Source organism: Manis javanica, chromosome 3 (assembly GCF_040802235.1).
Source record: "Manis javanica isolate MJ-LG chromosome 3, MJ_LKY, whole genome shotgun sequence".
In the NCBI taxonomy this organism is placed as follows: Eukaryota; Metazoa; Chordata; class Mammalia; order Pholidota; family Manidae; genus Manis; species Manis javanica.
The window spans coordinates 166,232,868-166,244,042 of NC_133158.1; the positions used below are offsets into that span (position 1 = coordinate 166,232,868).

The 11,175-nt window shown below is 35.0% G+C and overlaps 1 protein-coding gene across 3 annotated transcripts in view; it reads left to right on the forward strand.

Moving 5' to 3' along the window:
• The window catches only part of U2SURP (U2 snRNP-associated SURP motif-containing protein), a 63,659-nt gene extending 54,024 nt beyond the window's left edge, over positions 1–9,635 (forward strand). For all 3 annotated transcript variants that reach the window (XM_073232333.1, XM_073232334.1, XM_073232335.1), the window contains 4 exons: positions 509–619; positions 2,863–2,981; positions 4,174–4,350; positions 5,473–9,635. In XM_073232333.1, the coding sequence (XP_073088434.1) occupies positions 509–619; positions 2,863–2,981; positions 4,174–4,350; positions 5,473–5,611 (546 nt within the window). In that variant the 3' untranslated portion in view covers positions 5,612–9,635. The remainder of the gene's footprint in view (positions 1–508; positions 620–2,862; positions 2,982–4,173; positions 4,351–5,472) is intronic.
• The last annotated feature ends 1,540 nt before the right edge of the window (positions 9,636–11,175 follow it).

The window sequence follows — 11,175 nt, forward strand, 5'->3', positions numbered from 1 at the left end:
AGTGACCGTCCTGTACTGTAACTAGAAAGAACCCTTCACACTGCAGCTCTGTGCTTGCTCCCACATGAACTGTAACTAGATGTCGCTTTTTTTTTTATGTTCATCTTTTTGTGTTCCAGCTGTCGTATCTTGCTGGAAGTATGCTTGTCTTTAGCAATCTTGCCTTTCTATTTGGGGAACCAGATACCAAATTCATTATCATTGTGTTGAGATAAGTCATTTCTTAAGGGCATGAACCACACACAGTTCATGGTTTTCAAGTCATCTCATCTGGCTGTGTGGAGAGCATGTGGGCTCTTGCCTGCTTACTTAATTCTGCATAATTGGGCTTGTTTGACGAGTTTTATGTTATTTTGACTGAGTGTGAATCAGTTACTACTTTGCTATTTTAATGTTTCTTCTTTTTTATACTTGTTTCAAAGAAAAGAATTCTTTAAGAAAGAGCAAAGCAGTGCTTGAGAAGCTATAGTGATGAAAAGATTTATTTTAAAAATCTTTTACTTCACAGCTCAAAGTCATGAAGTTTCAGGATGAATTGGAATCTGGGAAAAGACCTAAAAAGCCAGGCCAGAGCTTTCAGGAGCAAATAGAACACTACAGAGATAAACTTCTTCAACGAGTAAGGAATAAGTATAATTCAGTAATATGCATTTTCTAAAAATATTTGTTTGACTACCTATAATACTGGTATATTGATATACTTAAGGAGAAGAAGTAATTGTATCCTTTGATGTATAAATCCTGATAGATAATTAGGAACATTTGAAATTTGATGTTACACAATTGTTTCAACTTGGAAAAGGCTCTTACGGTAACAGCATACAATTTTATTCTGGATACTACCTGAGGACTAGAAAATCCTGCTAAGAGCATGCTTTCAAAACTAGTAGGAGACCCTATAGGGAGTCGTATTTGTGACAGTGACACACCAACAACCCTGAGAAGTGGCACAGAGACAAAGTTTGGGGAGTTCATCGAGGACTCCTTTCCCATTAGTTTGAGGGAGGGACAGCAAGTGGTAGAATACCTCATCAGTGAATTCTGAGCTTTTTGAGGGACCTCATATATTGTATATTTAAAAAATGTAAGGCAGAGAAATTTTAGAGTAAGGAGGCCCACATAATAATTGTTGAGAAAACTCAGGAGTTTTATTGGGACTGCTATTAATATTTACCTATAATCTTGACTCTCTTTACAAAAATTATATAGAAAAAGTCAGAAAAAAGCTGGCAGGGAGCTTACATTCACTGTGAAGTTATTAATGGTGTAGAACTGCTGGTGGGGCAACAGTGTGATAACACAACTCGGGGGTTGTGCACACATGCAGTTTGGGTGCCACTCTCCACTGTGCACTCCTAGGCAAGTCACTGGGGACCTGCTTTTCTCTCTGAAACTGTTGTAAGTCCCAATTCTGCAGGATTGTGAGATAATAGTTACTGTACTCTTTATTTTTGAATTAAACTGTTTAAAATATTGTAAGTATAGTTTGATTCCTGGAGAATTATCAATCAGGATAATGTATCCTACAGATCAACAGAAGAAATCAGTCTGCTCAGTACCACTTTTAAAATTTGTGCTCTGTATGTTGTATTTGGAAAGGAGATAGATGAAGTTTTTAAAAAGATGCCATGTATGTGTACCCAACAAGTCTCTTTGCAGCTGGTGGCAGGTGTTTAATCTGTATGGAAGACTACACCTTGAGCTGCTCACTGGTCCTGATGGTACTAATAATGCATGTGTTATCATTTTAGTTTCCTTGCACTCCATGATTTTAATTGGAAAGAAGGATGTTTTTTGAAGGTGTATACCAGGAATCAGCAGATTGTGGCCATCACCTCATTTTTGTCAGTAAATTTATTGGAACACAGCCATGTCCCTTCACTTACGTATTACCTACAGTGGCTTTTGGATTACAGTGGCAGAGTTGAATACTTGTGACAGAGACTGTGTGTGGGCCACAAAGCAGAAAATATTTACAGTCTGGCTCTTTACAGAAAATGTTTGCCAAAAATCATATATAGGCTTTTTATCATCTGTCAGATAGTTTTCTTGATGACTGTCAATCATAGAGAAATTAAATTCCTGTTGGTGAGATACAGTTGACTTTGTGCATTCATTTTCTGAAGCCATTCCTTAAATATTACTAACAAAAATGACAATTTCAAGTGAGAAGTGGAAATTGTAGTAGCTTGGGATAAGAATTGTTATTTTTCTGTTTTATATAATTATATGTCATATAGTCAGTTCGTATTTTTATAAATTAGGATTTAAAATTTCCAATACAATTGGTAGTTGTTTCTCACTAATAATTTCTGATAGATGATTATTGTGACTAGCTATTTCTATTTTGCAGCCTGTTACTTTGCTAAGAGCTCGCTTTTGATTAAATCCATTTGCTGCACAGTTAGAATCACTACTGACTATTTTATATAAGGTTAAGTAGTTACGAGCCCTGACTTTAAAGTTTGGGCTCAAATGCTTAACTATCTTGTGTGACCATGAACATTAGTACTTGACCTTTCTGAGTCTCATTTTTCATTTCAAGAATGAGGGTGATAGTACTATTCCTAAGGGTGATTTGAAGGAGTACATGAAATGGTGTATGGAAAGTTGTTTAGTAATTGATTGGCTTATGCTGAGCTCTCAGTAAATGCTTAGCTACTGTTGCTGGTATCACTACTGTTAGTATAAGTAGAAGAAATGATTTTTTCTGGAAGAGTAGGTGTTTTTTAAAAAGTGGTATTATACATTTAATAGTGATTTTAAAAATAGTTAACTGGAAGAGATAATATTGTTACATGAATGAGATTGACCCAGATTGGTATTTTTTAATGACTAAATATTCTTTCTTGAAAAAAAAAGGAGAAAGAGAAAGAATTAGAAAGAGAAAGAGAAAGAGATAAGAAAGATAAAGAAAAATTGGAATCTCGATCCAAAGACAAGAAGGAAAAAGATGAATGTACCCCGACAAGGAAAGAAAGGTAAAACATTTCTCATTTAATGCCTATTCTAGTTTCAAATTTTGGATTGATGTTTCATTTTGTAATATTTTCATCTCTGATGCCAACAAGCTAGAAAAGTATTTTTTCATGATAAACATGTTTGTCTCCTGCCTGCAGGAGGCAAAATTAGCTGGGATATGGGGCAGTTAGTTGACACCTGGCTTACTTAACTGTGACATCATCCCTTAACATGGTTCATGTGGTACCTTAGCCTTAGTTTAGTGCAAGAATGAAGTTACCATATTAGGTATCAAGCCTAAGTGTTAAATAACTAACAGCTCACTAAATCTTCCTTGTTGCCTGCAGTGTAAGCGTTTCTTCTGTGTTGAGGCTGCTACCTACAAATGAGTCTCCCAGTCCTGTCTTGAAAGGATATTGTATACAGAGGCCATAGGGACTTGCTCCTAACTTTAAGTCTTCATTCTCATCAAAATTCATTTCTCTCTTAGTCTTTATTTCTTCTTTTCACACTTCCTAAATCTCTGACTTAGTAGAGGAAATTGCTTCAGTTAACAGAACTGAGGTTTTCCTAATAAAAACTAAGCGAATGCAAAGAAAAATATTCTGAGTCAATATAAAGGTAGTTACAGGTAGCATAGTTATACTAATCAGTTAAATAATAAATCTATCACTTTATTGTCTTTAACTACTTTTTTGATATAATTTCAGATTCGTAGAGAATCTGTTGCAAGAGAAGAATAGTATAAAGAATTCCCAAATGTCCTTCACCCACATTCCCCAAATGTTTATATATATTTTTGCTTTATTTTCTTACCCTTCCCAACCATTTAAGAGAAGTTTGCCAACATAATGCCTTATTTTCTTGCATAACCACAGTAAAAGTTTCAAGAGGAGGAAATGAACATTAAAACATTTACGATCTAGTCGGATGCCTTGAGGAAATTTTGTCCTGTCCTAGTAATCTCTCTTATAACAAAGGAAAATCCAGTTTCGTTGAACTCAGTTTTTGTCTTGATCAACTTATCTTTAAGATCTATTTGTTCTTGGCATAAAGGGCTTTGGATGTTGTTGGAAAATAACATTAATAAAAGGTTAGTGAAACTAAAGTTAGTGTAAACTAATAGGAATTAATAACTAATTTAGTAGAAGGAAAACGAATTACCTGATCCTTTGCTCACTTATGGAATGTTTTGGGGGCTTTGTTCCATAGGAAAAGGCGACACAGTACATCCCCAAGCCCGTCTCGCAGTAGCAGTGGTAGACGAGTGAAATCCCCATCACCAAAATCGGAGCGGTCAGAGCGTTCAGAACGATCTCATAAAGAGAGCTCACGGTCAAGGTCATCTCACAAAGATTCTCCTAGAGATGTTAGCAAAAAGGCCAAAAGGTAAATGCAAGTCCTTTTTTGTAATATTTCAAATGCCAGTCTCCTTGTCATTCTACCAGCTTTTGGAAATAATTTGGTTGGTAGCCATTCTTTAGAGGATTTTAGAAAAACTAAGGAGAGGTACTTTCATTTTAGATTATTCCCTCCTACCTCCCCATCCAAGTCTCCTTATGGTTAAAGCACAAGAAGACTCCCAACAAGTAAAGGCCAGCCAAGAATTTTAAACATATCATACTCACTGTTTCCTATGGAATTAGGGGCAGCTGCTTTACTCTTCATTGTGTTCTTGTTTCTATAGAATATTCTTCGATTTTTGTTAAGGCCGAAAGAAAAATACATTACCCCCACGCCCAGCAATGTTATTAGAGGGTTCTTGGGTAGAGACTTGTGGAAATATATACCATAAATACCATTTCTTCAGTGTGGGATTTAGTGTGTGACGTACTTTCTTTCTTCTGGTTCCAGAAGAGTGGTTCCGAAATGTTTTATTCATCTGGTGTTGCATAAAGGAATTTTCCTGAGAGCTAAAACTGCTTTATATTCTAAAACTTAATAATAAAATCTTTATAAAATGGGAAACTTTTTCCTTCTCTAAGTGGTACTTGTACGTCTACATGTGTATGTGTTGGTGGTCTTCCTGAACAGCACTTACAAAGTCACACCGTCCTAAATGATTTCCCTGAATGTTGTTGCTCTGGTTGGTGCTTTCTCCCTCAAAAAGATAGGCTGTCAATCTGCTGTGTTTTTTAGGTTTTATGAATTATCTTATTTTGAGCTTTATCTGGTAGATTTAGAGGTTCTGACTTCGTGATTTATCAGTATCGTGGGGAGCTTGCTAAAAATGCAAATCCCCAGTCCCTTCCTCTTGAGAGTTTGATTTAGTAGAGTAGTGGTAGGTTCCAGATCTATCTTAAGCAAGTACACTGTTGATGATCACTTATAGAATGCATAGGAAGTACAAAATCCATGTGTGTGTACAGTTGGCAAAGTATAGGTTTGGGAAGTCTTCATTTTTTATTTCAGTTTTGTTCATTGTGCTTTGCTAAAGATCACTTTAGATAATTTGAAGATAGGTTTGATCACATGAGTATTTTGATAAATCCTTTTTGTTTGTTTTCTTAGATCACCATCTGGCTCAAGGACACCTAAAAGATCTAGGCGATCACGGTCTAGATCCCCTAAAAAATCAGGGAAGAAATCCAGATCCCAGTCCCGATCTCCTCACAGGTCTCATAAAAAGTCAAAGAAAAACAAACACTGATGTAAATTTTTAAGATGCTGTCACTTATTGGAAATGCAATTTTGTTTTGTGCCTGAATGGTCTGTTTAAAAAAAAAAAAAAAAACTAATGAAAGAGCATTCCTGGGGTTTTTGTTTGTTTGTTTGTGAATGCATGTGTAAACTCATGAGTAACTGCATCTGTAGACCTGTCATTGTTTTATATTGTAAAAATTACTTGCGTTGTGGCTGTTTCTCAAGATGAAATTTTTATTGTGCTAATGAATTTTGTCAGAAATGTGTATAATGGATCTGCTGGCAGTAGTGGTATTTTGTTTTAGGATGTTGTGACTTAGCAAAAATAATACAGATGTCTTTCCCCTTTTTGTAGCTTTGACAGTTTGAATTAGATTTCAAATAAAATCTGAACAGAAAACTATAATGTTGTTTTTTTGCCCTATTGGTGACATCAAGTCCCTTAAAGTCCTACTGAGTTTAGCTTTTTGTGTTTCTTAGACCCAATGCACTTTACAAGCTTTGTTGTTTGAATAGCTAAAGTTTTATATTGACTAAGATGGCTATCAAAATTAAGGGACCTGAGACTCCAATTTGGTAGGTTTGCCAACCAATTTCTTTGATAAGGTTCTCTTGGATAATACTAGTAGTACCCAGAGATCAAAAGACCATGTAAACGTGGCATGGTCTTTTGTTAATGGGATACCTGGCTTAAGTATTTTTTTCTGTTTTCAAAGAAGCAATATAATTTCAATACGCTCAGCCTATGTCCTGAGCAACTACTTGTTTTTAGGGAAAAATTGCATCTCCATCTTTTGATTTCATCTTCAATCACAAAAGGTGTTTATTTATAAAAGAACTTTTCTAGCAAGAGTTGGCTATAGAATTTTTGTATGACATTTATAGCCCTATAGCCCTCTGTAGGCAATTTTTCCTAATACTGGTATCAGTATATTTCTACAAGGTTCTGTATAAAGTACCTTTGTGGGGGCTTTTTGGGTTTTTTTTAAACTTAGGTTTGGCTTTACATAAAATTTAAGTAGTTTTCAGGCAATTTAACATCCAATAGTTTGTAAATTCAAAGTGCAAAAAGTTGATTTAAACAATTTGCAGAGGTGGAATTGTTATATAATGGGACTAATACTGCTACAGTATGAGGAAGAAATAAGCCTTGTGTAATATGGATCATAATAGTGCTATAAATATAATGTAATAAAGGGTTATGTAGATGTGAACTGACACTACTGCTATTTGTGAATTTTGCTTTTCAGTTTTTCATTTAGTCACTTTGTATAGTCGTTTGATGAGTGTGTTCCCCCTTAATAGAGTAGAAAACTATTCTAATAATGGATTATTTTGACTTAGCTTGCTTTTTAAAAATATCTTTTCAGTTTGTTTTACTTAATCTTGCCTAGTCACAACAGAATAAGCTGTACCCATGACTTGGGACGTAGGTGAAGAATGCTATTCACAAACTGGGCAAACCCCCAATAGCTTTAGAAATGAGCCAGTCAGATTATTTTATGTAGTAGTTCTTATCACCATGCATTACTCGTTTACTCCTTTGTTTGTCCATATTGTTAGGAAATGTTAATTCCTAAATGTTGCTGAGAGTAATTAAACTTGAACATTTGGTGCTGGTTTTGAAAAATTACAAATACAGCCATTTTTAAAGTAATATTTTTCTCTCCTGTTCATTGCCTGGGAGAATAAAATTTGTATAATTGCTTTTCTTTGCAAAGACAACAATGTTGAGTTGCTAGTGATTCGGTCATTCCATCATTTGTTGGTATCCAGTGTAGGCTTAGAAATAATCGGCCAGGTAATGGTTTTGCCAGTCAAGTTGTAAGGAATATTTATTTCTCTCTTAAAAATGTATCGTGGCGAAGCAGGAGTGAGCAGAAATTTTTAGGTCTGTTTTGGGTGTTTATTTGCAGAATTTTTCCGATGGCAGTTTTTAATCAGGATCCAGATGCAACAAACATTGTTTAAGTGAGTAAGACTGGCTTACTTCTGTGTGGGTGAGCGGGGATTGCTTAGGTTTGATTGGGTATCTGTTCTGTGAAGTTTGTTTTTGTGTGTATTAGATTGTACTGGATTTTTTCCCCCGGAATTGCAAATGGTATCATTAGGTTGTTTCCAGTTGTTACTTAACAAGAAAATATTAGCCTCTTCATGGATTCTGTGAAAGTTGAGCCAGATCAAAAACTGGTGAATTGTAAGGGGGGAGATATTTTACCATATTTAAAAAAAATATTTAGTATTATTCATCTGTTTCCTATCTACATAACACTTTTAATTAGATAGTGAAGTTTTTACAGGTTGACTGAAATGTTTGTAGGCATGGCCTTCTAGTTACAGGAAAAAACCCTGTTCAGCTCTGTAATTGAAAGTTCTCCTCTATCATAGTTGCATGTAGAGGAAGTCCTTTGTTGTCTGCTCTTCTTATGCAGGGTGTGGCTTAAACTCTTTACTCTCTTACCTCACATTTGTACACAGGGATTCATAACCAGGTTAATACCATTTAACCTCCCTCTCTTCTACAGGTGAGAGCAAGTAAATAAATGGTGGTCTATTTCTTACCAGAGAGAGACCTATGATTGAAAAGGATCATGTTTGTGAATCTTTCGTTTGACATTGTAGTTTCTTATTACTGTTGGTAGCTCACATTTAGAAATGTGAGCATTTCTAAACTCTAACACTCTCAGAATTTAGAGATTAAATAACTAAAACGACAAAAAGCCCTGACCCGAAAGAATGCTTTTATGTACCTCAGAATGTTTTTGGCATTTCTGCTGAAGTTGCAGAAATTATACATACACTGACCGAATTTTTCTTTCTTGCAGACTATCCCTGTGGGCTTGCCCTGGGACTTTTATCCCAATTAAAGAATCTTGGAGGAAATACTTGCTTACATGACTTGTGTATTTTTTCCCCCAAACTTTAATATTCTTAAGCACTTGAAAATATTTTTAAGAAATTCCAGTCATGATCTAATTTACATTTCTTAGAAATATTTTCTACACATTTGCCTCTGGTGGTGTAAATTATAAAAAATTACACAGTCATGATAACAGTTTATGATTATTAAAAATGAGAGCAAATAAATCTCTGTATTGCCAGAGTGACTTAACCTATTCTGATTACCACAACAGTGTGATTTCTTTAGCAGAGAAAGTTCTTAAAAATAAATAGTACTGCTTTCTAAGACTGTACATTTAAGAAATGGGAGCTTTTCTCTTTATTTTCTTCTTCTATTACATTTTAATGGAAAAATTAACAGAAAATTTAGTGCATATAGTAATGAAATCATTCGAGTAAGTTAAAAGACATGACTGTAAAAACTCACAAAGTGCTTGGTTTCTTACTTCACGTGCATGTTTTAGAATAGATTTAAGGGGGTATTTAATTCATTTTCCTCCTGGCTTTTTTCTTTATTTTTGTTACCACCTTCCTAGGACTTACATAATAATACACAAATACAAATCCCAGAGGAAGTGTTGTTATGACAGAGTGTAAGGTGGGAATGTGCTGCTGTTCAGGATGAGCCATGTTCCATTGTTGAGAGTTCAGCACCTCAGTGTTTATTCAGTACCACCTCATGGAGCTTCAGTGTAAATGGATTGTGTGTGTAATTGGTTATTTATGTAGTTTTGTAGATTCGTAGAAAATTGCCCTCAGTCGTTTTCACATGTAATTGTGCTCACGTATTTGTGTTTTATCCTTTTACTCAGCAGGCACTTGTACATCATATCCCTGGTGATTTGAAATATCAGGAAAGACAGTTTTTCAGAAATGAGAATAATATAGTTGAAATCTGCTCACCTGAAATACTCTACAGCAAGTCAGTTTCTTTTGGGTGAGCTGATTCCTTGTTCTAGTTCCTCTTGATGTAAGGATTACATTTATTGTGGAGCTGCTTTCCAGATGGTCACTATAGTTTTTCTACATAAAGATTATATAGTTGCAAACAAAGGTTGTGGAATTTCCCTTTTATTGTTGTTTTCTGACTTGTAATTATTTTAATAAAAATATGTTGTTTTCACAGCAAACTTTAGACTGTTCATTGTAATTTCCTCCATATAGTTTTTCTAATGCAAGCCCAGTAACCATACCTAGTTGGTAGCAGCTTTCTCCCACATGAAAAGTAATGTTGCATTTATCAGTTGTAGTTAAAGTGTTAACAAATTGTCTTGATTACTGTGGCTTTGTAGTAGAGCTTGAAGTTGGGGAGCATAATCCTCCCAGCTTTATTCTTCCTTCTTAGGATTGCTTTGGCTATTTGGGGTCTTTTGTGGTTCCATATAAATTTTAGAACTATTTTCTCTAGTTTGTTGAAGAAGGCTGTTGGTATTTTGATAAGAATTGCATTGAATCTGTAGATTGCTTCAGGCAGGATGGTCATTTTGACAATATTAATTCTTCCTATCCATGGGCACGGGATGTGTTTCCATTTATTGGTATCTTCTTTAATTTCTCTCATGAGTGTCTTGTAGTTTTCAGAGTATAGGTCTTTCACTTCCTTGGTTAGGTTTATTCCCAGGTATTTTCTTCTTTTTGATGCAACTGTGAATGGAATTGTTTTTCTGATTTCTCTCTCTCTCTGCTAGTTCATTGTTAGTATATAGAAATTTCACAGATTTCTGCATATTGAATTTGAATCCTGCAACTTTGCTGAATTCAGATATTAGATCTAGTATTTTTGGAGTGGATTCTTTAGGGTTTTTTATGTACACTATCATGTCATCTGCAAACAAGGACATTTTAACTTCTTCCTTGCCAGTGTGGATGCCTTTTATTTCTTTGTATTGTCTGATTGATGTGGCTAGGAGCTCCAGTACTATGTTGAATAGAAGTGGGGAGAGTTGGCATTCTTGTCGTGTTCCAGATTTTAAAGGAAAGGCTTTCAGCTTCTCTCTGTTGAGTATAATATTGGCTGTGGGTTTGCCATATATGGCCTTTATTATGTTGAGGTATGTGCCCTCTATACCCATTTTGTTGAGAGTTTTTGTCATGAATGGATGTTGAATTTTGTGAAGTGCTTTTTCAGCGTCTATGGAGATGATCATGTGGTTTTTGTCCTTCTTTTTGTTGATGTGGTGGATGATGTTGATGTATTTTCAAATGTTGTACCATCCTTGCATCCCTAGAATAAATCCTACTTGATCATGATGGATGATCTTTTTTATGTATTTTTGAATTCTGTTTGCTAATATTTTGTTGAGCATTTTTGCATCTATGTTCATTCATCAGGGATATTGGTCTGTAATTTTCTTTTTTATTATACTATCTCTGCCTGGTTTTGGTATTAGAGTGATGCTGGCCTCATAGAGTGAGTTTGGAAGTATTCCCTCTTCTTCTACTCTATGGAAATCTTTAAGGAAGATGGGTATTAGGTCTTCACTAAATATTTGATAAAATTTAGCGGTAAAACCATCTGGTCTAGGTGTTTTTAGGAAAGGGCTTTTGTTCTTAGGTAGATTTTTTGATTACTAATTCAATTTCGTTGCTGGTAATTGGTCTGTTCATATTTTCTGTTTCTTGCTGAGTCAGCCTTGGAAGGTTGTATTTTTCTAGAAAGTTGTCCATTTC